Source organism: Falco rusticolus, chromosome 18, assembly GCF_015220075.1.
Source record: "Falco rusticolus isolate bFalRus1 chromosome 18, bFalRus1.pri, whole genome shotgun sequence".
Classification (NCBI taxonomy): domain Eukaryota; kingdom Metazoa; phylum Chordata; class Aves; order Falconiformes; family Falconidae; genus Falco; species Falco rusticolus.
In genome coordinates, this window is record NC_051204.1 from 4,431,043 (window position 1) to 4,458,798 (window position 27,756).

The following is a 27,756-nucleotide window of genomic DNA, read 5'->3' on the forward strand; positions in this document are numbered from 1 at the left end:
GGGTTGTCAGTCAGAACTGATTTTACCGAGTCCTGGATATTAAGAACCAATTAAGATTTGATGGGAAAAGCTAATAGTGCCATACCGCCTGGAGACGCTGCTGCCTCCCTGGGGCGCAGCTGAAGCTCGGTCACACGTACACGTGTACTGAGGGAGATTAGTGTAGGTGGCTCAGAGAGAAAGGTAAGCCCTGCTACCGGGTAAACCCCTGTAAAATCCAAGCTCCTGACAGCTTTAGAGATGAGAACTTAATCCTCGCGTTCAGACGCCAAGAAAAGGAAAGTTCACTACAATGGTGAGTTTTATTTAAAAAAGTTCCAAGCAGACTGGGATGTGAAAGACACGGGGAGATGTGCTGGGCTAGTCCATGCGAGCTTTCAGGGTCCTGGTGGTGATCTTGTCTTTCTCACTAGAGGGGGGAAAGAGAGAAGACTGTTAGTAAAGCCGCATTTAATACCTCTATAGAGATTGTCCCTTCATTAGGAAGGTGCTAATTAGGTGGTTTGCTAGTGCAGGCAGGATAGTTTGAACTTGAAGGCAGCCGTGCCAACAGAATAAATCCCACCCTCCTGCCGCTTTGCCCCCGGGGAGCCCCAGCAGGTCCAGTAAGCAGCAGTGCCTGGGACGCTGTAGGGAAACGGCACCATGAGGAAAATAAGCTGCTTCCAAACCGGGTCGGATTGCAGAGTCAGGATGTTAATGTTGCATCCAGCTGCGGCAAAGAGCATCCTCTCGGCCAGCGCTACCGTTGTGTGAGGAGTCACGCTCCTGAATAGATGGGAATGCAGCCAGGGAATCCCTGTGCAGCAAGAGTCTAACTCAAGGATTCATTTCCCATGGCTCCTGCAGTTCTAGCAACAGCCACAAACTGCAACGCAGAGCAGCCAGGAGAAATAACACGCTGAGAATGGACAAAACATTGCTAAAGATACTGCTGGAGGGGAGCAGGATTAGGGATAGCCTGGAAACCAATCCCTTAACTGACTTAACGCGCAGCTTGTTAAATTCTACCTCTGTTCTGCAGGAGAAGAGAGCAGCACTTACATTATGTGTACTACCACGCCCATTCCAGAGATGGCATCTCTGTCCACTGCATTCAGCATGGCCTGCGAGATCGTTTCGAAGAGATGATCGGGTTCCTGAGGAACAGAAGCCATTTTAGTTGGTGTAAAAACTGAATCTTGAGTCATCGGATGTCATTCAAACCCCAAAGTATCATCCAAAACGCTGCAAGTTACAAGCTACAGCCTCTTTCTTCTCCTGAGCTCCTTTGGGAAGTACCAGAGGACAAGAGCTTTTCATCCAACCTGCGTCTCTCAGGTCCTGCGGTTCACAGCAGGAGGCTGGATCCAAGACTCAGCCTGGCCACCCCACTCACCATGTCGGGCTCCCAGAGGGACTCGCACATGCCGTACATCTGCTCGGAGCAGGTGCCGCTGACCACAAAGTCATCGGTTATCATGGGACAGCCGATCAGGTCTAGGGAGCAGATGAAAGGTTCGTGTGTTACGGGGTCCAGCCCGGCAATGACTGGCTCTGTGTAGTAAGGTCCAAACCTGTGAAGAACAACACGGTATAGAGCAGCCCAGCCCCACCTCGCTGCAGTTCCACATCCCATCTAAACATCCATGCCAGGGAAACATCCCACAGATGCTTCTGGTGGGGGGACCTTTCAGGCCGACCTAAAAGCACCCTGCAATGGGTTTAGCGTGGCAAACTGAACAAACTTGTATTGCTACGGGGTTATTTTAACAAGACTCAGCATTCTTTTGCAAGGAAGTTGAAGGTAACATTGTTGCTAGGTTAAAGTCTCCTTTTGCCACGCCACAAGCAGTCGTTACAGGAGCCCTCCTCAGCCTCCCACCTCTCTAGAATCAGATCAGCTCCAACAACCACAGCCTTCACCGACACGTAAACCGCGACTCCGTTGTTTGACAGTTACCGTCTCTCATAGAGCAGATTGGAAACCATGCTCATAAAAGTCTGAGGTTTGATCTGCCTGCCTTCCTTCAGCTCGTAGAGATTCAGCCTGAACTTCAGTCTCTGGGCACTGCGAGAGATGAGAGTCAGTGTTAAAGCAGAAGCAGGTTCCTTTTCCTTCACCCAGTGTGTTCTACTGCATGCTGACCAGCTCCTGACCCACACCTGAGGCAGGTAGGTATTCCAGATATACTTTTATATCCAGACTCCTTTTATACCTAAAGTCTTAGAGGCGATGTGATCTTAAATCACATGCAGTTTTATTTTTTAAAAAATCCCCACTGAAGGGAGACCAAGAAAAGGAGTGCTGGCACTCAGCTATTATACCCCCCCTACAAATAGAAACATTTATGCTCAGTATAAGCTGCCACTTAAATCTTTATTGTAAATATGCCTGGAACAGGTTCGGTATAGGCACGCAGGCCAGGAGGGGGTCTCACTTACACCGTCTGCACATCCGTGGCCAGTCCCGCCAGTCCAATATACAACCTTTCTCCCATAGGGAAAATCTTCTGGAAGTCTGTGGTCACCATCTGCGCTTGGATGCCAAACCGCCGGTCCGCAGCGATGGCCACGCAGTTCTTCCCCTTCATGGCCATGACGGCCCCGCCGTTATAGGACATAATAGACTGGAACAGAGAAGGGCAGCAGGTACGGCCGGGCCGCGGCTGGGGGGGGAGCTGCCCCCGGGGGACCCCCTCTCCACCTGGCCTGGCCCTGCGCCCCCACCCCGGGGGCGGCGGGGGGAGCCATCACCGCTCTCCCTCATGGCTTTGACTTTAATTGTTTCTGTTCCTGGGGGGACCCCTACACCCCCACACACAAACACAGCGGGCTGCTGGGGGCCGCCGCTTCCCGGCCTGAGGGAAGGCCCACGGGGCTGCAGCACCGCGGGAAAGGCCTCCAGCCCACCCGCCTCCCCCGCACGGCCCCAGCACCCACGGGCCTCATCCTGCCGGGCCCAGCTCCGCCGCCCCCGGCCCCGGCCCGGCGCTCACCATGGCGCCGGCTGCACAGACCCCGCCAGGCCCCGCTCCGCTGCTCCGACCGCACCGCGCCGCACCGCCGCCGCTCCCGCCTCCCGCCGCTTCCCATTGGCTGCCGCCCCGGCCTCCCGGCCAACCGCCGCTCGCTATTGGTGGCTGGTCCCGTCGCTGGGCGGAGCTGGTTGGCTGCTGCGGCGGCGGGGAAGGAGGGGGAGAAAAATGAAGAGTCATAGTGAGCGGGGCATGCCGGGACGGCGGCGGGCTGCGCGGGCGGGGCGCGGGGCGGCTGCGCAGCTGGAGGGGGGGGGCTGGAGGAGCTGGAGTCACTGGGGTGCGCAGCTGGATGTGCGCGCGAGGGTCATGGCGCAGCTGGAGGGACACACAGGCGATGGCACAGCTGGATGTGCCCGTGGGACGTGGCACAGCTGGAGGGATTATTGCACAGCGGGATATGCCCATGGGACGTGGCACAGCTGGAGGGACACGCAGATTATTGCACAGCTGGATGTGCCCATGGGATGTGGCACAGCTGGAGGGACAAGTAGATTATTGCACAGCTGGATGTGCCCATGGGACGTGGCACAGCTGGAGGGACACGCAGATTATTGCACAGCTGGATGTGCCCATGGGATGTGGCACAGCTGGAGGGACAAGTAGATTATTGCACAGCTGGATGTGCCCATGGGACGTGGCACAGCTGGAGGGACACACAGATTATTGCACAGCTGGATGTGCCCGTGGGGACGTGGCACAGCTGGAGGGACACACAGGCTGTGGCACAGCTGGGTGTGCCCGTGGGACGTGGCACAGCTGGAGGGATTATTGCACAGCTGGATGTGCCCATGGGACGTGGCACAGCTGGAGGGACATGCAGATTATTGCACAGCTGGATGTGCCCATGGGATGTGGCACAGCTGGAGGGACACACAGGCTATGGCACAGCTGGATGTGCCCGTGGGGACGTGGCACAGCTGGAGGGACATGCAGATTATTGCACAGCTGGATGTGCCCGTGGGGACGTGGCACAGCTGTAGGGACACACAGGCTATGGCACAGCTGGATGTGCCCATGGGATGTGGCACAGCTGGAGGGACATGCAGATTATTGCACAGCTGGATGTGCCCATGGGATGTGGCACAGCTGGAGGGACACACAGATTATTACACAGCTGGATGTACCCTGGGGACATGGCACAGCTGTAGGGACACGCAGGCGGTGGCACAGCTGGATGTGCCCGTGGGGGACATAGCACAGCTGGAGGGACACACAGGCTATGGTACCAGTGGCACCAAATCGCTCGCTAGATAAAAAATACCCTCACAGGCACTTGCCAGGTCCCTGCCCCTCTGCAGGATGTGCCACGACTCGTGGCTTTATCGTGGCTTTATCGTGGCTTTATCGTGCCAGCACTTCCCAAAGAGATTTTTTTTTCCCCTCTGGGGTGACCGGCTGCCCCTGGCCCCACAAGTCCCTGCCCTGGGTCCCAGAGGTGTGACGGTGGGCAGTGGGTGGGCAAGACCCCAACACCCACCCAGGCTCTGCACCGCAGCGTGGTGTGCGATGGGTTTCCTGGGGTTTCTAGTTAAATTCAGCTAGATTTGGTCAACTTTTCCCAGGGCCCAACAGAAGGTGCCAGGGCTGTGGAGCACTGAGCTGGTGGGAGATACCGTCAGGCAGGTCCCAGCCCGGCCAGCCTGTGGTGATCCCAGCTGTGCCACGGGCATGCGGAAACAGGCATGTGGGGATATGTGGGTGCCACAGGCTCAGGGACCCCCCAGTGCCACTGAGTGATGGGTTGGCCGTGCCTGCCTGCCACCTCTGCGTGTCCCTACAGCTGTGCCATGTCCCCACGGGTACATCCAGCTGTGCAATAATCTACCTGTCCTTCCAGCTGTGCCACATCCCATGGGCACATCCAGCTGTGCAATAATCTGCATGTCCCTCCAGCTGTGCCACGTCCCACGGGCACATCCAGCTGTGCCATAGCCTGTGTGTCCCTCCAGCTGTGCCACGTCCCCACAGGCACATCCAGCTGTGCAATAATCTGTGTGTCCCTCCAGCTGTGCCACGTCCCATGGGCACATCCAGCTGTGCCATAGCCTGCATGTCCTTCTAGCTGGGCACAAAAAGGGATTTGTGCTCTGTGGAGTATTGGATTTCCTTCCCCAGCCCCTCTCTTGCCAGCTCTCCCCTGGCCCGGAGGAGACGGGATTAAACGTTTCGTTCGGGGGAGTGATGTTGTGCCAAAGGGAAAGAGATCCATGTGTTTGGAAACGCTCTCAAACGCAGAACGGATCAGCCGCCTGGTTTCAATGAAAACCCCTGGCTCACGCGGGGGCTGTTGATCTCCCCAGGACCGAGCCTCTCCTGTGGCCACCATCGTCTTGGAGTGTTTTCCATCAGGATTGAGGCAGGGGCCACATTCTGCCTGGTGGGAGCACCCCATGCCGGGAGAGAAGGAGCAGCAGAGCCCGCCAGGAATATCTCCACAGGCATTTTTTGGCAGCGCCTGGATGCCCCGCAGTCCTGGCCGTCTTGGGTGGCAGTGGGGAAGGAGAGGCACGTTCCCGCTGGGCACCATGGCTCTTTGCGCTTGATCCCAGCAATCCCACTCCCTGGCCTGGAGAGCCCCGACATTTCCCAGCCCCAGCGCCACCGGGCTCAGCTGCTGGAGCATTTTGTGGCTCTGGGCTTTTGAAACAACGGGGATCCTCCTGGCACGGCTTTACGCCCTGCGTTAAACCAGTAACTTTGTTATTGCTGGTATGAAAATAACATCAGGGCAAGCGGGGAACAGAAATAGATTTTACAAGACTTTGTAAGAGAGGGGAACTTTGGCAATGCAGATTTTGGACCCCCTGCAGCTTATTTTTAACGCAAAATACGGACTCTAGATGGAAACAGGCTGTCACACCCGTGCTCCGTTTATAATGTCCCAACACATTGTGTCGCTTCTGGGAGAAACTGTGGAGCAGAGGGGGCCACAGGCTGAGCAGAAGCGGGTTTGTTCACACCAGGGGCTGGTTTCCCCCTCACCCAGCACCTTGGAGAAAGCTGTGAACTCACAGGGGCCACATCCTGCCCATTCGCACCTTCTCCCTGTCCAACTCTGCCTAGTCCTGAGGGCAAGGACCACCCCAAGGGAGCAGGGAAAGCCCCACCGAGGTCCTGAGCAGCTCTTTCCACAGTGAAATCCCACCCCACGGCGTCGGGGACCGGTCATCTCCGCCTGTCGCCCGTTCGTCGTGTCCATCCTCGGCCGATGCCACGGACTGGCCCTGGGAAAGGGGGGGAAGAAAAAAAAAAAAAAAAAAAAGGAGGGAAACAGATAAAGATTGCACCGTCCCTGGGTGGGCTCGAACCACCAACCTTTCGGTTAACAGCCGAACGCGCTAACCGATTGCGCCACAGAGACCGCTCTAGAAAACCCTGCCCCGGCCGCCGCACTCAGCCGGAACATCCCCGGGAGCCCCGCGGGGCTGCGCCCATCGGGCACCCCGGGACGCCGGGCACCGGGCTACAGGGACACCAGGACACCGGGCAGGGAATTAATGACACGGGGCGTTGGGAGTGAGCGGCCACCGACTCGCGTGGGGGTCCCGGCTGCCCCCTGAGCTCCCGCAAGGTGCCCCCTCCCCCCGGGACGGATCCCCCGCGGGGGACAGCGGCGCCGTGAGCCCGCCCGCTCCGTTCCCTTCCCTTCCGCTTTCCCCCCACTTTTATTGCTTTCCCGCTTTTTCCTTTTTTTTCCTTCTCTTCCCTTTTTCCAGTCTTTTTTCCCTCCCTACTTTCCTTTTTTCTTCCCTTCCTTTTTAATTTCCTTCCCTCCTGTTATATTCTTATTCTTTCCTTCTCTCCTATTCCTTTTTTCCTTTTCTTTCCTCCTATTCCTATTTTTTTTTCCATTTTCTTACATCTTTTTTTTCTTTTCTTTCATCCTATTCATTCTTTTCCTTTCCTTCCCTCCTATTCCTTTTTTTCCCTTTTCTTCCCTCCTTTTCCATTTCCCCCTTTAAGTCCCCCTCTTATTTTTTTTCCTTCCTTCCCTCCTATTCCTTTTTTTCCCTTTTCTTCCCTCCTTTTCCATTTCCCCCTTTCTTTCTCTAAGTCCCCCTCTTATATTTTTTTCCTTTCCTTTTTTTTCCCCTTCCCTTTGCTTCCTTTTCCACCGGCAGGTCCCGGGGAAGGTCCCGCGGGGCCCAGGATGCCCCGCATCGCCTCCAGGGTGGGAATTTCCCCCATTTGGAGCCAAAAATTGCCCCAAGGCTGGTGGGGGGGGGGTGTCCCGGGGCACCCCCCGAGCAGTGCCGCGGTGATGGGGACGCGGTAGAGGGGAGCGGAGCGGGGCTGGCACCGGGCTGGGATTTTGGGCTCATTCCAGGGGATTTTAGGGCGCTTCCCCTCCCCCCCACCCCGAGCATAACGAGGGGGTCGCGGTGAGGGGGGGGCGGCAGCAGCGGGGCTCTCCGCAAGCACCGGGGCACCGCCGCAGTGATGTCCCCCCGGGGGGGGGGCTGTGTCCCGGCGGGGCGGGGCGGCGGGGAGTTGGGGGGGGGGGGGGGGGGAGCCCCAATCTCGGCCCCTCACTCCCCTCCTCCGCAACACCCCAAAGGAATGAGGTCACGTGAGGCGGGGCGGGGCCTGGCGGCGGCTGGAGGAGGGAAAAAAATAAAATAAAAAGGAGGAAAAAAAAAATTAAAAAAAAAAAAAGGAGGAGGAAGGAGGGGAAAAAAAAAAAGAGGGAAAGAAAAAAAAAAAAAAAAAACAACTCGAGCGAGAGAAAAAAAAAAAGGCCCCGGCCGCAGCGCCCGCCGCCGCGCCGCGCCGAGCCGAGCCGTGCCCACCGGCGGGAGCGGGGGGGCGGCCGCGCCGCCGCCGCCGCCGCCGCCACCAGGTAGGGACGCGGTCCCGGGCCCCCCCCCCCCCCGCCGGGCCCCGCCGCCGGCCCCCCCGCGCCCTTTTCTCCCCGCGTTCAAGATGGCCGATGGCCGCCGCCTCCCCCCGCTTTGTGCCCGGGGCCGTGACACCCCCCCGGTGTGGGGCTACGGAGCCCTGACAGCCCCGCCGCCCCCCCCCGCGCGGGCCCGGCGTGGCGTGGAGCGGGGTAGTGCGGGGGGGGGGGGGGGGGGGGGGGGGCGCGGCGGGAGCCCCCCCGAGGCGGGCGGGGGGCCGGGCTGTCAGGCGGCCCCGGGTACAAAGGGCTGCGGGGCTGCCCCACCCCCGGCCCCAAACCCCGCGTGTACCCCCGCCCCCCAACAAAAAAAAAGGGGGGGTGGGGGGCTGCAGCTGGGCCCCCCCCCGGGCACAGCGCGGGGTCACGCGTGTCCGTGCCCGCACGCCGGTGCCAGGCGGGTGTCACGCACGGACACGTCGCACCGCCGGGACGGGGCGGGGGTGTGAGTGTGAGTGTGAGTGTGTGTGCGCGTGCCCTTGTGCGTACACGGGTGTGCGGACACGCGTGTCCGTGCCCTCCCCGTGGTGCTGCCCCCCCCACCCCCACCCCCTTCCCCGCCACCGTTCGGCTCCTCGGCGGCGGCCGGTGCCCGGGTCCCGTCGGGGCGGCGGGCGCTGTCGGGGGGCGGCGGGTTCACGCTCCGGTGCCTTTTTGTCGTGTTGCCGGGGCGTGGGGGACCGTGGCCGCCGTGCGGTCGAGTGCCGGTTGGCGGGGGGGAGACGTCCCGGTTTAGTTCCCGGTTCCCGGGCTCGCCGCCGCCGGGGGCTCCTACGGGGAGGGGGCGGCCGGTTGGGTCTAAGTTACCGGTGACTTTGAAACGTCCTTCCCCGCCCGTGCGTGGTCCGGGGGGGATTTTGGGGATGGGGGGGGGGGGGGGGGCACACCATGCCGGGCCACCGCCCAGGGAGACAAAAGACCCCGAAAGCCGGGGCCGGGGGCGCGGGGAGCCCGGCGGCGGGACCCCTCCGGGTACCGGGCATCGCTGGTGGGACGGGGCGGCCCCGGGGGCTGCGGCTGGGCTGGGGCTGCGGCCGGCTCCGGTGCCCGGGGCGGGGGACGGGGCTTTGTTCGCCCCCACGGCAGGAAATCTTGGTTGTTATCACCCGGTTTATTAGAACCGGTTTGCGCCGGTGGCTCGGGCTCCCCCCTCCCGCGGAGACCCGGGCCGCCATTGGCGGCGGCGAGCACCAAAAGCAGCAAAATCCACCCAAAACGCGGCCCCGGTGTGGGCGGCCCGGTGCCCGGTGGAGCTGCCCGGTCCCCTGGCGGGGATCGGTGCGGGAGCCCGGGGCTGGGGGCTGCACCCCTCACCCCCCCTCCCTGGTGTTCTCCTGGCCGGGGGGAGCCTGGCAGTGGCCCCCCATCACCTGGGGGGTGCAGAGGGGTGGGGGCACCTGCCCGGGGGCAGCGGGGTGCAGGCGCGCTGGGGTGCCCCGCTGGGGGATGCCCAGGGGTGAGAGTTCAGCCGGGGGGGCTGGGGCTTCCCGAACACCCTGGTGCCCCTGGCCCCCTCTGCCAGGAGACCCTGGGGCTCGCCTTGGCTCCTGTGCCTCCATCCTCGAGGTCCCCATCTCCATGGTGTCCCCATCCCTGCAGCATCTGCATCCCGGTCCCCGTGGTGTCCCCATCTCTGCACACCTCCATCCTGGTCCCTGTTGTGTCCCCATCCCTGCACACCTCCATCCCGGTCCCTGTGGTGTCCCCATCCTGGTCCCCGTGGTGTCCCCATCTCTGCACACCTCCATCCCGGTCCCCGTGGTGTCCCCATCCTGGTCCCTGTTGTGTCCCCATCCCTGCACACCTCCATCCCGGTCCCTGTTGTGTCCCCATCCTGGTCCCCGTGGTGTCCCCATCCCTGCCATCCCGGTCCCCGTGGTGTCCCCATCCCTGCACACCTCCATCCTGGTCCCTGTTGTGTCCCCATCCCTGCACACCTCCATCCCGGTCCCTGTTGTGTCCCCATCCTGGTCCCCGTGGTGTCCCCATCCCTGCACACCTCCATCCCGGTCCCTGTGGTGTCCCCATCCTGGTCCCCGTGGTGTCCCCATCTCTGCACACCTCCATCCTGGTCCCTGTTGTGTCCCCATCTCTGCACACCTCCATCCTGGTCCCTGTTGTGTCCCCATCCCTGCACACCTCCATCCCGGTCCCTGTGGTGTCCCCATCCTGGTCCCCGTGGTGTCCCCATCCCTGCACACCTCCATCCCGGTCCCCGTGGTATCCCCATCCCTGCACACCTCCATCCCGGTCCCTGTTGTGTCCCCATCCTGGTCCCCGTGGTGTCCCCATCCTGGTCCCTGTGGTGTCCCCATCTCTGCACACCTCCATCCCGGTCCCCGTGGTGTCCCCATCCCGGTCCCCGTGGTGTCCCCATCTCTGCACACCTCCATCCTGGTCCCCGTGGTGTCCCCATCCCTGCACACCTCCATCCTGGTCCCCGTGGTGTCCCCATCCTGGTCCCCGTGGTGTCCCCATCTCTGCAGACCTCCATCCCGGTCCCCGTGGTGTCCCCATCCTGGTCACCGTGGTGTCCCCATCTCTGCACACCTCCATCCTGGTCCCCGTGGTGTCCCCATCCTGGTCACCGTGGTGTCCCCATCTCTGCACACCTCCATCCTGGTCCCTGTTGTGTCCCCATCCCTGCACACCTCCATCCCGGTCCCTGTTGTGTCCCCATCCTGGTCCCCGTGGTGTCCCCATCTCTGCACACCTCCATCCCGGTCCCCGTGGTGTCCCCATCTCTGCACACCTCCATCCCGGTCCCTGTTGTGTCCCCATCCTGGTCCCCGTGGTGTCCCCATCCCTGCACACCTCCATCCCGGTCCCTGTTGTGTCCCCATCCTGGTCCCCGTGGTGTCCCCATCCCTGCCATCCCGGTCCCCGTGGTGTCCCCATCCCTGCACACCTCCATCCTGGTCCCCGTGGTGTCCCCATCTCTGCACACCTCCATCCCGGTCCCTGTGGTGTCCCCATCCTGGTCCCCGTGGTGTCCCCATCTCTGCACACCTGCCTCTGGGGACTCCACGGTGGCCAAATGACCCGGGAGACCCAGGCTGGATCCCAGGAGAAGCACCGCAGGGATCGAGCGGGTTTGTGGGGCAGCTTCCCCAGGGCAGGTGCCTGGCCTGGGCCGGGTGTTGTACAGAGACCCCCGCACGCACCCCCCCGCGCACGCACACACACACAGACGTGTGCCCCGGTTGCTCCCCGGTGCGGGGTTCACCCCACGTGGTGCCCGCGGTGCCTTCGCTGGGTGTCTCGGTGTCCGGCTGTTGGCCGTCGAGTGTCCACCAAGGGCCTGGTGGTGACACCGCCGTGACCGCCTGTACCGCGGCTGTACGGGTGTTCCTGTGTGCCTGTGGGGAACGCGTGTAGCGCGTGCCTGTGTAGCATGTACCCCCGTGTGTGTGTCCCTGGAGGGGTGTGCGTGCGGTTGTTGCTGGGGGCACACCCCGCCACCGTGCCCACACTCATTGATACAAACCCCGGGTTTCATCTCCCCCTCGCCTCGGATGGTTGTAATAATATTCTGGCTCCTCTCCAAGTATCGAGGTTGCCATGGCAACAATAAAACTGCAGCGATTTCGGGCTCCGGCTCCAATCGTTTCCCATTGTAAACGTGCAAGTGCCCGAGCGGGCAGGCAGCAATTCCGCCGTGCCCCCCCGTGCACCGCCCCCCCCCCCCCGTGCACACCCACGTGCGTGGGTGCTGTGGATGCTCCCACGGGTGGGTGGCCAACACCAGACCCGGGAGTTTCTATAGAAACCGCCAGGCGGTGGCTGAAAATGCCTTTTTCCCTCAAACAAAACAAAAATACACTTTGTGTGTGTGTGTGTTTGGGCATGTGTGTGCATTTGGGCACGTGTGTGCGCAGGCAGCCCCCCCCAGGAGCTGCAGGCGAGGTGGGGGACAGGGGTGCTGTGGGGGACAGGGGTGCTGTGTGCCCCGCTCAGATGTTGCTCAGCATGGTGGGGACCCCCGGGAAGATGTAGACATGAGGCAGGAGGAGCTGGCGGTGCCCGGGGTGGGGGGTGGGTGCTGCTTGTGCATCCCTGGGGCTCTGTCCCAGTGCTCCCAGAGCCACGTGTGGCATCTCGGGGGGAGCACCGGGCACCCCCACCCTGCCCTGGATTTGTCTGTTAAAGGGTGAAGTGGGTCCCGCAGGTCCCATCCTTGCACGGAGCAGCCGTTCAGGGGGGTCCTGGGTGTTTCCCTGCAGGGAGGATCCCCCGCGGCGCTGCTCCAAAATGCACAGGACCACCAGGATAAAGATCACCGAGCTCAACCCCCACCTGATGTGCGCCTTGTGCGGCGGCTACTTCATAGACGCCACCACCATCGTGGAGTGTCTGCACTCCTGTGAGTGTTCTGGGTCCCTGGCTGGGGCCATGCTGCACCCATGGGTGCCCTGAGCCATGGGAAGGGTGGTCGTGCTGCACCCATGGGTGCCCTGAGCCACAGGAAGGGTGGCCATGCTGCACCCATGGTGCCCCATGCCATGGGAAGGGTGGTCGTGCTGCACCCATGGGTGCCCTGAGCCACAGGAAGGGTGGCCATGCTGTACCCATGGGTGCCCTGAGTGGCCGTGCTGCACCCATGGGTGCCCGATGCCATGGGAAGGGTGGTCATGCTGTACCCATGGGTGCCTGATGCCATGGGAAGGGTGGTCGTGCTGCACCCATGGGTGCCTGATGCCATGGGAAGGGTTGTTGTGCTGTACCTATGGGTGCCCTGAGTGGCCGTGCTGCACCCATGGGTGCCCTGAGCCACAGGAAGGGTGGCCGTGCTGCACCCGTGGGTGCCTGATGCCATGGGAAGGGTGGCCGTGCTGCACCCATGGGTGCCTGATGCCATGGGAAGGGTTGTTGTGCTGTACCTATGGGTGCCCTGAGTGGCCGTGCTGCACCCATGGGTGCCCTGAGCCACAGGAAGGGTGGCCGTGCTGCACCCGTGGGTGCCTGATGCCATGGGAAGGGTGGCCGTGCTGCACCCATGGGTGCCTGATGCCATGGGAAGGGTTGTTGTGCTGTACCTATGGGTGCCCTGAGTGGCCGTGCTGCACCCATGGGTGCCCTGAGCCACAGGAAGGGTGGCCGTGCTGCACCCATGGGTGCCCAATGCCATGGGAAGGGTGGTCATGCTGTACCCATGGGTGCCCTGAGTGGCCGTGCTGCACCCATGGGTGCCCGATGCCATGGGAAGGGTGGTCATGCTGTACCCATGGGTGCCCGATGCCATGGGAAGGGTGGCCGTGCTGCACCCATGGGTGCCCTGAGTGCCCGTGCTGCACCAGGACCCTCCTGCGGTGCCCAAACCCATCCTGCCTGAGGTGTGGCTGGCGCATGGAGCGCAGGGTCCTGGATGGGGCCCTGGCCCCGAACTGGTGCAGGGGTGTGGGGCGCTTTGCTGGGTGGCAGAGGGGCTCTGCCCCCCCCCCTCCGTCCGTCCGCTCACGCCGCGTCTCTCCCCGCAGTCTGCAAAACCTGCATTGTCCGCTACCTGGAGACGAACAAGTACTGCCCCATGTGTGATGTCCAAGTGCACAAAACCAGACCCCTCCTCAGCATCAGGTGAGCCGAGGGGGGTCCCCACGCGCCCCCGGCCCCGGCGCGTCCCCGAGCCCCGGCCCGTGTGGGTGCAGCCCTGCAGGGACCAGCTGCATCTCTCGCAGCGTGAAACCTCTGCGCCTGACCCTGCATCCCGCAGCAGTGGGGACTGGGATGCTCTCCGGGTGGAATGGGAGTGGGGACGGTGGGAGATGCCACCATGGAAGGGACCGGACTTGGGGACAGGCTGGGGCAGGTGCCAGCCAGAGCAAGGGCTGCCCTGTGCCCATCCCTCAGCATCCCGCACCGCAGGGATCCGTCCATCCCCACGGCCCCTCCGTCCATCCCCACGGCCCCTCCGTGCATAGATTAACCTGGGACCCCCTGTGCTTTCCAGCTCCCTGCTCTGTCCCCGTGGGGACGGTGCCGTGTCCCTCGGGGGACGCTGAAGGGGCGCCCGGTGGCTTCGCTGGGGAAAGCCAGACACGTCCCATCACTTGTGGAATTGGCTCTGCAGGTGGTTGGCATAGAAACCATGAAAGGCTGTGATACATCACTCGCCTTTTTTTTTTTTTTTAAATCCTTTTTTTTTTTTTAGCCTCTTCCATGTAAATCTGTTTCTGTAGTAACACTTTTTCTGCCCCCTTTTTTTTTTTTTTTTTTTTTTTTTTTTTTCCTGGTTCACTATGAAATATTTACACTCTGGCTCCCACAGCTCCCTCGCCGAAACATCCCTGCCTGTGTGCCGAGACGGATACGCAGCCGCCGAGTGTGGCTGCCACGGTGGCACCGGTGCTTTGGCATCCCGGCGGGTCGCGGTGGGGGGAAATGTGGGGTGCGTGGGCAGCGGTGCTGCGGTGGGTGGCGGGGGGTCCTGAGCCAGATGGGGTGCCATCGAAAACTGCACCGATGAGGGGCTGGCTTTCCCCTTGGCTTCCCAAACTGGTGCCGTGGTGCCGTGGCAGCACCAAAACACCCACACGCTGGGCATGGTGCTGAGGGTGCTGCCCATGTGTGGACCCCCAGCCCCCCGCCCAGCACCACCGTCCTGGGCTGAATGGGGTGGTTGACTCATGCAAGAGCAGGGACCGGCTGGTAATTAAGCTGTCAATCAAACGGCTGAGGTTGTTTTTTCATTAGCTTGCTGTAAATTATAAAGTAAATTCGCCGGGTATGTATTATAAATAAAATCACAGCGGGGCCCCGTGAACCGGAGTGACATCACCGAGGAATTAGGGATAAAAGACATAGCTGGGCTAAAAATAATATAGGGTACGGTCATTTGTTTTTCTTTAGAATAAAGGCCTTATTATTAAAACGGAAATAATTGCAGATATAATTTACTTTTCACCAGTCCCACTGCTCTTGCTTTGTTTTTGAGATATTATTTTTTTAATTCATTTGAGCTGCTGCTTTTAAATTGGCGGGGTTTGGAGCCCAAGCCTTCCCACAAAATCCCATTCCCCGCTCCGTGCTGAGGATGGGATTCGAGTTTCCCCCAGTTCCTCCAGTGCGTTAGAAGATCCCACCTGGAGATACCCACATTTTAGGGAATCCACTTGGCTTTCCTGTAGGACAGCCCGAGAGTGGCTGCTCCCTGCTCTCCTTACAGCAGAGGGAACCGGCAGCCGAGTCCAAAAATAAAATCAGATGCAAATGAAAACTTGCAGAAACATTTGCCAATCTTAGATTTTATTTTAATTTTTTTTTAGATTCTTGATGAGTTTTTGTAATTGTTTTGACTACTGAAACGGATCCTGGCCCCAGAATCCTGCTGTCGTAATTCCTAGCAATTACAAGGATTTTTTAAATGGTTTTCTTGTTTTTTCCAGAGTTAACCCTTTGCGGTGAGCGCGGGAGCTGACAGGGAGCCGGGGCTTTGTACTGGGAGCTTACTGGGAGGGAGATGGGGTGGGGGGAGCAGCCTGCGGGCTGGCGGGGGGCACGGGGGGCAGGGCATCTTTCAGCAGCCCAGGGGAGGAAGCTGCTCCCGAATCCAGCTGATTTCTCTCTTTTTTCCTATTTCTTTCTTTCCCCCAGGTCGGACAAAACCCTACAGGACATAGTGTACAAACTGGTCCCGGGGCTTTTCAAAGGTACAGCCCTGGGCGGTGATAACTGGGTGGGTTTGGGGGTGTCTCTATCTCTCCCCCCCCCCCCAGTGAAACTGGTCCCCCAGCTTCCCCGCTGCCCACGCAGACCCCTGCCCGTGTCACGGGGACAGCAGGAGAACGTGTGGTCCCAACGGACACGGGGATGGGTCCATCCGGATAGCGCCCATCCCGGGGGGTGCTGCTGGGGGGAACCCCGAAAAGCAGAGCTGGGACCAGGAGCCGCGGATTTGCTTTCCGAGCACCTGCCCCTCCTTGGTGGGGGGCAAAGTGTGGGGGTCCGCAGGTGTGGCGAGCCCGAGGACAGTCGAGCCGCCGTAAGGGTGTTCTCCCAGCAGCGGATTTGCAGCCGCTTCGAGGGTTTTACTGGTACGACTGGGCTGCCCTTGCCAAAGCCACTGCCCTCACCGGGGCCGTCCGCACCGTGAGCGGTGCTCAGCGATCCGGGGTTCCTGGGGCTCCCCTCCTCGCACCCATCTCCCCCTTGGTGCGGTTTTTCCTCCCCCCTCACCTCCCTCCTCCCGCAGATGAGATGAAGAGGCGGCGTGATTTCTACGCAGCCTACCCCATGGCAGAGGGTGAGTGTCCGCCTCGGGGACCCCCCCCCCCTCCCCCTGGCTGTGCCCCCTCCCCGTGGTGGCTCAGCCTTTCCCTCCTTCTGCTCCTGCAGTTCCCAACGGATCCAACGAAGATCGCGGGGAAGTGTCCGAGCAGGACAAGGGCAACCTGACAGACGACGAGATTGTCAGCCTGTCCATAGAGTTTTATGAAGGGTCGAGGTACAATTTTCTGGCTGCTCCGCAGCCCCTGCCTCTGGGGGTTGTCAATAAACTCCCCCCACCCTCTCTCCCCGCTCCGGAGATGGAGCTGGGGGCGCCTGGCACGGCCCCCGCTCAGGGATCGGTGTATCCAGGGATGCTTGGATGGATGGAGGAGCACCCAAAGCTCAGCTCCCCGGTCCCCCATCGTGCATCCTCTGAGGGCGCGATGCCCCGGCATCGCTGCTGCCTGGGCAGCTCCTTCCCGGGCAGCAGAGCCCAAGGGCTGCCCCATCCCGGTGCCTCCGAGGTGCTGCTGGATTGGAAACGCAGGAATTTGGGCACGTGTGTGGTCAGGGGGGGCGAAAGCAGAGCTCGGCTGGGGGTCGCTGGGTGTTTCCCCCCCTTGTCGCCCCTCCCGGGATACCCCCCTTGGTGAGTGATTTTTTCCTCTCCGCCTTTTGATTCCTCCGTCAGCTTCGTCCTGTGTTTGCTTTCCTCCCCACAGAGAGGAGAAGAAAGGGACGGTGGAGAACGGGGACCTGGAGAAGGAGAAGGTGAGTGTGGTGGGACCGCAGCACGGAGAGCTGCGCGGCCAAGCTGCCTCCCCGGCTTTTGGGGTGGGGGTGTGGGGGGCACCCCAAACCACCTGGGAACTGCCCATTAATTGCACGGCGGACTCTCAGCAACGCCTCTCCCCCCGGCCCCCTCCCGCTGCGCCCCCAGAAGAACGGGGTACGGTTCCTGCGCTGCCCCGCCGCGATGACCGTCATGCACCTGGCCAAGTTCCTCCGCAACAAGATGGATGTTCCCAGCAAGTACAAGGTGAGCGTGTGCCCGGGGCTTTCCCTGCGCTCCGCTGGGCTTGGGGGGGGGGGGGGGCGGGGGGCGATGCCATGTCTCCATCCCGTGTTGCATCCATCCCCCACTGCAAACACGCCGCGTTCCCTTGTTCCCGAATATCGCGGCTCTGCTGCGCAGCCTGGGCTTTGCATCCCCAGCGGGCGGGTGCTGGGGCAGGATCCGGCCCTTAAGGCTTGTTGCTGGAAACCGAATTTGCTCCAGCTTCTGGCAAGGGCAGCCCCGCGACCCCCGGGACCCCCGGCAACCCCCAGTTTGGGGATGGCAAAGCCTCAACGCCCCAGGAGCGACTCCGGGGGGGCTGGCGGTGCCTCTGCCCCTGTGCTGGGGGGCTGACGCTGTCCCCTGCGCCAGGTGGAGGTCCTCTACGAAGACGAGCCCCTGAAGGAGTATTACACCCTGATGGACATCGCCTACATCTACCCCTGGAGGAGGGTAAGCCCAGCTGCCGACCCGTCGGCACCGGTGCCGGGGCTTGGCCGGGGGGAAAAGCCTGGAAAAGCAGTTCTTTGGGGAAAGGTTAGAGGCACTGGAAACCTCACAACGGCAAAGCTTAAAAATGGAAAAGTTAGAGATGGAAAAGCTTCAAAACTGAAGAACTCAAAAATTGGGAAACTTAAAAATGGAAAAACTTTAAAATTGGAAAACTTAAAAATGGAAAAACTTAAAAATGGAAGAACTTAAATTTGGAAAACAAAAATGGAAAAACTTAAATTTGGAAAACTTAAAAATGGAAAAACTTAAAAATTGGAAAACTTAAAAATGGAAAAACTTAAAAATTGGGGAAAAACTTAAAAATTGGAAAACTTAAAAATGGAAAGACTTAAAAATTGGAAAACAGAAATGGCAAAACTTAAAATTGAAAAACTTAAAAATGGAACAATTAAAGATTTGAAAATATTAATTGAAAAGCTTAACAACTGGGAGACCTTAGAAAGGGGAGCACCTCAAATAAACCCCAGGTGCCCCCTCCATGCAGAGGTGTTTGCTCCAGCTGGGATTTTAGGAGGTGGGGGGCTTTTCCCCCCCTTTCTGCAGGGCAGGCGGGAGGGCTGGTGGCCGGCACTGGGTGCTGCGGTGCCGTCGTGGCACGGGGTGCCATGGGGTGCTGGTGCCATGGGTCTGCTGCCTCTCCCGCTTGCAGAACGGGCCCCTGCCGCTGAAATACCGCGTCCAACCCGCCTGCAAGCGGCTGAAGCTGTCCCAGCCGGCCCCCTCCGAGGGCACCAACACCAGCGGCGCATCCGAGTGCGAGTCGGTCAGCGACAAAGCCCACAGCCCCGCCACGCTGCCCGCCACCTCGTCCTCCCTGCCCAGCCCTGGCACCCCCTCCCACGGCTCGCCCAGCTCCACCGGTGGCAGCGGCACCGCCGGCACTGGCACCGCACTCAACGGCACCTCGAACTGCCCCCCGCTGCCCCCCGCCAGCCGGTGCCGCAAAACGACTGTCAACGGCAGCGCCGCCTCCGCCTTGACCTAAGCACCGACCACGCAGGGACTCCTGGCTGGGTTTTATATATCTATATATATTATATATATACATATATAAATATATATGTGTACATAGGGAGAAAAAAAAATTATACATACTTATTTTCTATTGATTGACCAGATTAATTTAAAATGCAAATAAGACACATAAATGTGGTTGAATATTTTTAAATGATTTTTTTTCCTTTTTTTTTTTTTTTTTTTTTTAAATTTTAACTTATGTAAGCTGCATGCCGGAGCCGGGAGCCACGCAGGCACTGCTGCCTTCCTTGCTTATTTTCCCTTTTAACGCTTTTCACTCTCCTCCCCATCCCTCTCCCCTCGCACCCACCGGGAGCGAGACGGGGCGGTGAGCGGGGACTCCCGGCTGCACAGGTAAGGGCCAAGCACAGGTAAGGGCCAAGCACAGAAGCCAAAAACTCCCGCCTCCCCAGCCCCGCCGTGCCCTGCATTATTATTTTTTTTTTAATTTTTTTCCGTTTATTTCAGTTTTTTTGGCCACCAGGCTAAATAACATGGTGCCTGTGGCTGGCTGGGACCACCGGTCCATTTGTTGGCATCGAGCATCGCTTGCTGGCGTTACCCACCCCCCTCAGTTTTGCTTTGCCGTGCACATTTCTGGTTCTGTATCCCTGAGTGGTCTCTGGACAGGCAAAGCCTCACACAGACGCTTCCCTTTATGCACAGTAAGTAGGTTCCTTTTTTTTTTTTTTTTTTAATATTTTTTCCAGCTTAAAAAAAAAAAAAAATTATGCTTGCAACTTGGTGGCGAAGGGCTGGCCGGAGCAGTGGTAGGAGCACAAGCCCCGCGGAATATTGGTGTCTCCCCTCCCCGGGGCAGCACTGGGTGCCAACTCCGGGAAGTTTTGTCTGGGGGCATCTAAACCATTGGGGGCTGCACTGGGTGAGTCAATGTGGGACCCAGGGGCTTCAAATGCCCCGGCAGGGGGCACGGGACACCCCCCCCCATCACTGGCTCCCCGCTCAAACGCACGGCTTCAACACTGCGTTTCAGAGCGTTTCTTTTTCTGTTCTCCGCCCTGTCCTTCCCATCCTCTCCTCCTGCCCCCACACTGGGTTTTTAAAAAAAGAAAATAAAAAAAATAAGACTACAGTGCCTTTAGCCAGGAGGCTTCGGTGAGGGGGCGAGTGTGGGAAGGTGCTGCCGTGTTCTGGGTGGGAGCGGAGCGACACCGGCATCACCGCCTGCTCCGGGGAAAGGGACCAACTTTCTACACTGTCAAAAAAAAAAAAAATTAAAAAAAAAGCACATGAGCCCCAGGGAGCGCAGAACCCAGGGGTTTCTCTCCTGCCCTTGCTGGGGAGGGGGATGAATGACAAAAAAAAAAGCAAGTGCCTGCAGCGCCTGGCCGGCACCCCACGGCCAGGCTACGGCCGCCCGGCACGGCACGGGGCGAACCAAAGGAAGGTGGCACAGGAATCGTATGACCAGCCCGACTCCAAAGGTCAGGAAACGTGGGATGTTATTGTAATTTTTTTTTAATTTTTAATTCTTTGTTTTGAAGTACTGCATCCCCATCACGGATGTGACAGTGGCACCTTTGCTACAGCACAGCCCTGGCCGATGGGGTCCGGGGGGGTCCCCTCTTCTTTGCTCCCCATCCCCGGGCTGCGGCTGGACGAGGGGCTCAGAGCATGTCAGGGGGCTCCATTTGTCTCGACTTTGACACCCCTTTTCTCCTTGTAAATAGGCCAGAATTAACTGAGGGAGGCAGCTGAAGTGCCTCAGTCTGGGGGTTGTGGGGGGCTCTTGGGGGGGGCGTTTTGTTTTCTGTTTTTCCCTCTATGGTACAAACCAAATTGCTCTGTATGTTTGCATCCTGTATGACGTTTTAATGTCTTGTAATATATCCCAATATTCATATATTGTTCTCGGTTAAACATTTGTATAACTATACAGCTTTGTAAATGTAATAAATGCTGCAGACTGTCCTTCCCTTCGTCCGCTTGTCCAGGCGCCGCTGCCCGGGTCCCTCCGTCCCACGCTCTGATGGGCACCCCCAGCTCCGGCAGCACAAACCGCTCCTGAAATTCCCCTTTTCCAACAAAATATTTTCTTCCCCAGCCATCCCTGAGCTTTGTTATCCTTGGCAGGGCCCCAGCGGGGCAGAAGGCAAAACTGCTGCCCCCGTGGGGGGGTGAGGTTGGTTTTCTGCAGCTGGTGGCAACCCTCAGTGCTCGGTAATTAAGGTTAATTGGGTGGGAGCTGAGCATCTCATCCCCGCTGCGGTACCCAAGGCTGAGCATCCCTGTGGTCCCGAGCTGTGGTACCCAAGGCTGAGCATCCCTGCGGTCCCGAGCTGCCGGTGGGCTCCATCGTTGTGGGGTGCAGCCGTGTCACGGCTGGGGGGGGGGGGGCTGTGCCCCCTGCACAGCGTCCTCCTTGTGGGTGCCATCACAGTAAGGGGGGGAGCGGGTGCGCTTGCACCCACAGAGCCAGACTGTGCCCCCCTCCTCCGGGGTGAAGCGCAGGGGGGAGACCCCCGGGGCTGCTTTCTTGTGGGCGCCGTCACAGAAGGGCTGCAAAGCAAACGGGGAGGTAAAGCGGGGAGTGGGGGGGGTGGGATTTGGGGGCGCCCGGCTGGCCCGGGGGCCGCGCAGCTGCTCCCCACCGGGTATCAAACGAGGGGACCACGACCCCCCCCCCATCCCCACGGCTGCACACCCGTGATGCAGCGCATCCCCCGGGAATTGCGGGAGCTGCCGGGCGGGGGGGGGGGGGGGCAGCAGCTCCTGGCCCCCCAGCCCCCCCGGGCCCGGGCCTGCCCGTGCCCCCCCGCCCCCCGGAGCCCCCCCAGCCCCACCTGGCTCTTGCTGTGCCCGCAGGCGCACCAGGCGTATCTCTTCCCCGCCTTCAGCTCCACCGGGAACGGCTGCGCGGCGGCGCCCACCGGCCGGGGGGGGGCCGAGCAGGGGCGCACGGGGGGGGGCGGGGAACAGGGCCGGGGTGCCCATCCCCCCCCGGCGCCCCCCGGCGCCCCCCGCCGCTCTCACCAGTGACACAAGCGCGACCGGCCTCAACAGCATCGCGGCCTCGGTCACCTCCCCCCGACGGTCACCTCTCCCCCCCCCCCCCGGGCTCCTCCCCCCCGGTCACCTCCCCCCCGGCTCCTCCCACCCCCGGTCATCTCCCCCCGGCTCCTCCCACCCCCGGTCACCTCCCCTCAGGCTCCTCCCACCCCGGCTCCTCCCACCCCCGGTCACCTCCCACCCCGGCTCCTCCCCCCCGGTCACCTCCCCCCCGGCTCCTCCCACCCCCGGTCACCTCCCACCCCGGCTCCTCCCACCCCCGGTCACCTCCCCTCAGGCTCCTCCCACCCCGGCTCCTCCCACCCCCTCGGCCCCTCCCCCCGCCCCGTCGGAAGAGCCGGGCCCGGCCCGGCGGAGCTCCCCCGCCCGCTGCACAAAGCTTCCCCCTGGCACCGGGACCCCCCCGGGACCCCCCGGGCGCTCTGGGCCGCCTCCCATCCCCCTCCCCCCGCGGGGTTTGGGGGTTCGCCCACCCCCCCAGAGCTGCAGGCGGGGGGGGGCGGGTGTCCCTCTGCTTTGCCAAATGCCGCTTCCCTGGAAATTAATTTTTTAAGGATCAAAGGGTTGGGGACACCACCCCCCCCGCCCCCCCTTTCTTTTTATAAACGTTTATCTACGGGGGAAACTTCGTTTTTCTGCACGCGGAGCTGGTGAAGCTCTGCAGAGGGCGGCACGTGCCGGGGGGGCGCCACCATCCCACCCGGGGTCACGGTCCCCAGCCCCGCTGCGTCCTGCGGGGGGGGGGGTGCCCACGGCCTCCACCTGCCATCCCCCACCCCGCCATCCCCCACCCCGCCATCCCCCATCCCTCATCCCGCCAGCCCACCACGCCGCCAGCCCACCACCCCGCCATCCCCCACCCCACCACCCCGCATCCCACCACCCCCCATTCCTCCATCCCCCATCCCCCACCCCGGGGCACTGGGAGCCAGGGCCCATCCAGGCGCCGCGCGTCACCCTTTCAGAGGTGTTAACCCAATGTCCAAGCCAAAACCATTTTATTTTCCTTCCTAGAGCGCCCCCCACCCACCCACCCCGGCACCAAGGGCCCTTCTCCCCCCTGCCGTCCCCAGGGCCGGGGCAGACCCCCCCCTCCAGCCAGCGACCCCCAAACCTGGACCCCCCCAGTTCAATGCCGAGGAGGTGGCACATTCTCCGTTTAACACCGCTCGCTTGGCAGCCCAGCTGAGGGTCTACCAGATCACTGGATCGCTTGGGATCCACTGCCCTGGAGGTTTGCCAGATCACTGGATTGCTTGGGATCTCCTGCCCTGGGGATTTGCCAGATCACCGGATTGCTTGGGATCCACTGCCCACCGGTAACCTCACTGCTCCATGGATCACGGAGCTCTGCTGAGCATCGCGCCCGTCCCATGACACCAAGGAAGCCAGAGACAGAAGGGGATCTTTTTAACCTACTTTTTTTATTTTTTGGAAAACATTCTTTTAATCAAAAGGATGAGGACCGACCGGGACAATTTCTCAGTCTTACAAAGAGGTGGATGGTACAAAGACGTTCCCGCGTTAAGGGGGAACAGGAGCAGTTTCCCAAGGGATCCTGCTGCCCTTGGCACCTGAATTGGAGTTTGTCCCTAGGAAATTACAAGGAGGAGCATCTTCCCCTCGAGCCCCCCGCAGCGAGCACGGAGCAGATGTACAAACAGGTAAGAAAGTCTGTACATTCCAGGCTACAAACCTGCCCACGCAGTTTTCAAATAAAACCCTTTTCTTAGGGGGGAAAAAAAAAAAAAAAACCAAACCACACACGCCCCATACATATATCTGCTTATATGTTTATGTTCTTGTATTTGCAACTCGCCGCTTCTCTCCCTGCTCTCTTGTTTCCAGGGGTCCCTCTGGCCCGCTCGAGACCGGCTGCACCGTGAGGAGCCCTTGTCACTCCCAGGATGCGCTGAAATCCCTGTGAAATCCAGGCTGGACACGGGCAGGGGCTGTGCTGAGCAGGGATGGAGCTCTGCATCTTCCCAGCTTTCCCAAGCAGCAGAACCAGCTACCGAGATGCAGGAACGCACCCGGCCGTGCCTACGCGGGGACCCGTCTGCAGCCCATCATTTAGTTCGGTGCCCCCCCAGAACCTGGGTCACCCCCCAGATCCTGGGCCACCCCCCCTCCTGCTCACTCCAGCTTTTAGGTCTGCAAACCCTGGTTAAACCGTCCGCAGAGGCTCCCTGCTGCTCAGGCAGGTGCTAAAACGTCGCATTTACTGCTTAAAATAAAAATATAAACCAGGCCCTGGGGGGTGTCTGTGCTTCACCCCTCAGTTGCAATGTCACACGGAATTTGGAGCGTGGTCACAGATCAGCGCTGCTGGGCAGGATCCTGAGGACTTTTCAGAGTTAAAATGATCCTTGTGAACTAAACACGAGTTTTTCCGTTTTCGTCCGTTGAAAACATTGGTAGCACGAGCCAATTTCTTCAAATTCTGATAGATTTTTGAAAGATCGACTGAAAAAAAGCCCATGTAGAGCTTCCCTCCTGCCACCAGGCCAGCGTTGCTCCAGCTGGAGCAGCAGGTTTGCGGCAGGGAGCTGGGGGGGGGCATTCAGGCAGAGCAGCCCCCCCATGCACACCAAGGGGACAAGGGATAAATGGAGCCAGGTGGATTGGGCTGAGCCTGAACCAAACCCTCCCTCCCAGCACAACCTCACCAAAGGTCTCCGCAGCCAAAAAAAAAATCCCTGCAGCACCGCTGCTCCCACCCATCGCCCCCGTTTGTGCTCCGCAGCTCCCACCACCACCATGCCCCGGTGCTGGTGTCCGGAGCCGGGCAGCAATGGGCTGTGAGGGAATTTTCCATGCGAGGATCCTCACGCAAAACCCACGGAGCTGAAGGAAAGGCTCCACCTGCCCTCGCTGCCCCAGCCAGCAGCAATTGCACCGAGAGCCACAGTGACCAGCACCGCCAGAAGGACCAGAAGGGCTGTTGCAGCATCCCGTGGTCCCAAGGAGCTTCTCGGCACGATTGAAGCCACATGGGACACCCAGGAGCTCCTGCTTCCCACTGCGGGGTACCACAGAGCTGGGGTCCCTTTTCTGGTTGTGTGTGGGGGGAAGAACAAAGTGCAGGGGACTGGGCGCCCAAGCAGATGAGTCCTCTCTGCGCCTCTGCTTCCCCATCCGGAAAATGGGAGAAGCAAGGACACCTCTGAATTGCAGTTTCAGACCTGCTGCTGCAAAGTTGCTATTAGAATTATTGCTACTTCACCCTTTCCTGCAAAGGTGACATCCACAGCCTTTATGACAACTCCATTTCTTAGACTAAATGCACGAAGGAGAGGCACCAGGGACCCATTCAGCTCCCCGCCTCAAGGCTGTTTTGATCACAGGCACTTGATTATTTTTACTTATGTGGGTTTAAGAAACCGCATAGCACAGCATAGACCAAGGGCAACGGTAAATAACAGAGCAGCACGAGCTGCCAGCTCTGACGGACTGGCTGGGCTGGAAAAGAGCCCTTGGAAAACCGCTTTGGGCACAGGGCTGCCTGCTCAGCCCCTGCCCAGCTGGGACCTGGCCGGTGCCTTTACCAGCAAACACAAACCAGAGCAAAGCCCTTGTCACCACCTGGAGAAGGGCGTGCAAACAAACCCGGCTTTACTGTGCAAGGGTTTTGGAGCGACCGGCACTGCTGCTTGTGCGCAGGCAGCCCCCGGTGCAAGCCGTGGTGATGCTGTCCCTCAGTGAGGTCTTGGGGACAGGTGGGACACTTCAGACCAAGGGAAGCCCCCAGGCCGGTGTCCCTTTCCCCGGTTCTCCTCTGCAGCAGGAAAGTGTCTGCGTCCTAGAGCCGATCTGCCGGTCACGCCAAACAACAGCCGCCTGTTCTGAGCCCCCCGGGGATCTGCTCCACCACCGCAGCGGGCTGGATCCCCGCTTGCTTCAGACATCTCAGTCACCTCTCACCCTGCCAACTAGCCTGAACATTTTACCCCCAAGAGAATGACACCATCTGCTTGGTATTTCTTCTCTGGAGTCTTCTACTGAGCACGTGAGAAGATCTCGTCTATGTCTGTATTGTCTTTGGTACAGAGCCAAGGGGCTCAAGCCATCTGCATCCCTGCAGCCTGCGGGGACGGGGATGGAGCCTGAACCAGCCCCGTCCCACTGGGATTCGTGGCTAGAGCACACGTGCCAGTGTGGAACCAGAGAGAAAACCAGGGCCCTGCACAGCCCAGTAAGCACCAGTGCCGGGGGAGCCCCTGTCCATTCAACAGCTGCACCCAGGGGACACCGGTGACCAGTTGGGAGAGACTTGGAAGGCAGCACGTCAGGTCTGAGGGCTGCGGAAGAGGAGGGCTCTGCGCAGGATTGCTCGGACGGCACGTTTCGTGCACCTGCTACAGATGTTTCTCCCGTTATCCTGGTCCGAGAAGACGCCACGACCTGCTCATCAGGCACAAAACCACTGAACGCGGCTCAGCACCTTCCCCTCGTCGTCCTTCCAGTCTCCATCCACGCGAAACAGGAACAGACACGCTACCGAGAGCCGAGCCGTAGCAAGAGGAGAACCACGCCAGAACCGCGCCAGCGGCACCTGCCTTTTTCGTGTTTCAGGGCTCCAAGAAAGGCAGCAGAGCTGGACCCAAGACCTTGGTGCTCCACGGCATCCCCTGCTCCTCCCTGCCAGCCTGTGCCGCAGCGCCGACCACCAACAGACACTTGCAGCTCCCAGCTACCGCAGAGCGCGCCCGAGCCCTCGGCACCAGGCACCAAACCCCCTGCCCCTTCCAAAAACCAGCTGCAAGTTTCCCCCAACGACCCCGAGCACCCGATGACCCGACTCTGCAAGAGCCGCCCTCGCCTGCCAAACTCCGTCTCCTCTGAATGACCCTTTAACTGACCAAAATCAACTTGTCGAGATAAAACCGTCAACTCCTGGGTCTCCAGTTCACTCTGCGCTCCCCTCCTGGCAGATCTTGGGCTGTCTGGAGAAACCTGGGCAAATTCTTTGGCCTCCGATTTTCCCCCGCCCCGGGGCGGCAGCGCTGACTGTTGGTCCATGAGACAGAAAAGCACTTGTGGGAGAATCAGGTGCCGGGGGAGAATTTCAAGGAGCCCTGTGAACCCAGAGGGCAAACAGGGTCCACCTCGCTGATGGGCTGTGACTGGGAAAAAAAAAAAAAAGGGTTGGTAAAACCAGCTTCTGAGGAAGAAGCAGGAGGAGACGGCGGAACCCTGGAGCCTGTGGGCTAAAAGACAGAAAACTACGCAGTTTTGGAACAAGACCCACGCAAGTGCCCAGCCAGATAGAACTGCGGAGCCTGGAGCGGGAGTTGGTTTTCTCCAGAGCAGGACACGTTTCCAAACCAGATTTTCCGCAGAGACCTCATCCCCCAGCTATGCAGGGCTGTCTGGGGGAGCGGAAACCAGAACAAAGCAGGACCAGCACGAGTCCTTCCCTTTGCTGTTGAGGAGAAACAAACTCTTGGGAGAGGGGAGGCCGGAGGAGCCGGCTGGAAGGCTGAAAAGGTTGGTGAGTTCGGTTTTGGGCAGCTCTGCGGATCAGCAGGGGCTAGCGCTCTTCTCTGGGGGGAACAGCCACCAACGGGTCCCCGCTTGCCCTGGCCCCCCTTTGCCCCCCAGGTGCCAAGGAAGGAGCCAGGCTGAGAACATCGCCCTGGGATGCATCGCTGCCTGGGACGGCGCCACGCGTGCCTCCGCGCGCCCTGCAGACAACGGGACCTCAGCACATACGCAGGAAGGTAATCACACAGCCCCTACTCTCCTGGCCATTTTGAAAGCCTAGCTGTATTAAAAAAGTCTTTGATATTAATATTAATATTATTTATTATAATAAAGAACAGTCAAGCAGCGTGAAAAAAATATATCTTAGCTACATTACCTTAAATTGCCAAAAATATACACATTTTTCTCTTTTATTTAATTAAAAAAAATCAAAACGAAAAAGACACATGCAACATACTAAATGAGACATTAGCATCAAAACGGGTAAAGAAACATACCCCAGTGCAACTGAAACACAGATAATCTTTAGC

The 27,756-nt window shown here is 60.0% G+C and overlaps 2 protein-coding genes and 1 non-coding gene across 5 annotated transcripts; 1 reads left to right on the forward strand and 2 right to left on the reverse strand.

Annotated features, from left to right (window-relative positions):
* Positions 1-283: 283 nt before the first annotated feature.
* On the reverse strand, positions 284-3,163 carry PSMB3 (proteasome 20S subunit beta 3). The gene is made up of 6 exons (XM_037411637.1): positions 2,979-3,163; positions 2,425-2,609; positions 1,943-2,050; positions 1,379-1,556; positions 1,045-1,139; positions 284-409 (listed from the first exon to the last, which is right to left on the reverse strand). The coding sequence occupies exons 1-6, from the start codon at positions 2,979-2,981 to the stop codon at positions 361-363; spliced, it is 618 nt and encodes a 205-aa protein (XP_037267534.1). The 5' UTR covers positions 2,982-3,163; the 3' UTR covers positions 284-360.
* A 3,144-nt stretch (positions 3,164-6,307) lies between these two features.
* On the reverse strand, positions 6,308-6,381 carry TRNAN-GUU. The gene has a single exon. It is a non-coding gene; the product is annotated as a tRNA-Asn (tRNA).
* A 1,432-nt stretch (positions 6,382-7,813) lies between these two features.
* Positions 7,814-20,641, forward strand: PCGF2 (polycomb group ring finger 2). Of its 3 annotated transcripts, none has more exons than XM_037411439.1 (10): positions 7,814-7,860; positions 12,141-12,280; positions 13,395-13,491; positions 15,508-15,563; positions 16,106-16,156; positions 16,249-16,357; positions 16,845-16,893; positions 17,023-17,161; positions 17,552-17,632; positions 18,342-20,641. In XM_037411439.1, exons 2-10 carry the CDS (start codon positions 12,169-12,171, stop codon positions 18,803-18,805), a joined length of 1,158 nt encoding a protein of 385 aa, XP_037267336.1. In that variant the 5' UTR covers positions 7,814-7,860; positions 12,141-12,168; the 3' UTR covers positions 18,806-20,641. The 3 variants fall into 3 exon arrangements, with proteins under 3 accessions (XP_037267336.1, XP_037267337.1, XP_037267338.1); XM_037411440.1 differs by having other exon boundaries at positions 17,063-17,161; positions 18,342-18,774; XM_037411441.1 differs by having other exon boundaries at positions 17,066-17,161; positions 18,342-18,774.
* The last annotated feature ends 7,115 nt before the right edge of the window (positions 20,642-27,756 follow it).

Excerpts from the sequence above, each read along its gene's own strand:
- PSMB3 (XM_037411637.1), bottom strand. Across the intron at positions 2,051-2,424 it reads GCCACGGATGTGCAGACGGT|TGCCCAGAGACTGAAGTTCA; the intron begins GTAAGTGAGACC and ends CATCTCTCGCAG. Across the intron at positions 1,557-1,942 it reads AATCTGCTCTATGAGAGACG|GTTTGGACCTTACTACACAG; the intron begins GTAACTGTCAAA and ends TGTTCTTCACAG.
- PCGF2 (XM_037411439.1), top strand. The coding sequence starts at position 12,169 with ATGCACAGGACCACCAGGATAAAGATCACCGAGCTCAACCCCCACCTG. Across the intron at positions 15,564-16,105 it reads GGTCCCGGGGCTTTTCAAAG|ATGAGATGAAGAGGCGGCGT; the intron begins GTACAGCCCTGG and ends CTCCTCCCGCAG. Across the intron at positions 16,157-16,248 it reads AGCCTACCCCATGGCAGAGG|TTCCCAACGGATCCAACGAA; the intron begins GTGAGTGTCCGC and ends CTGCTCCTGCAG.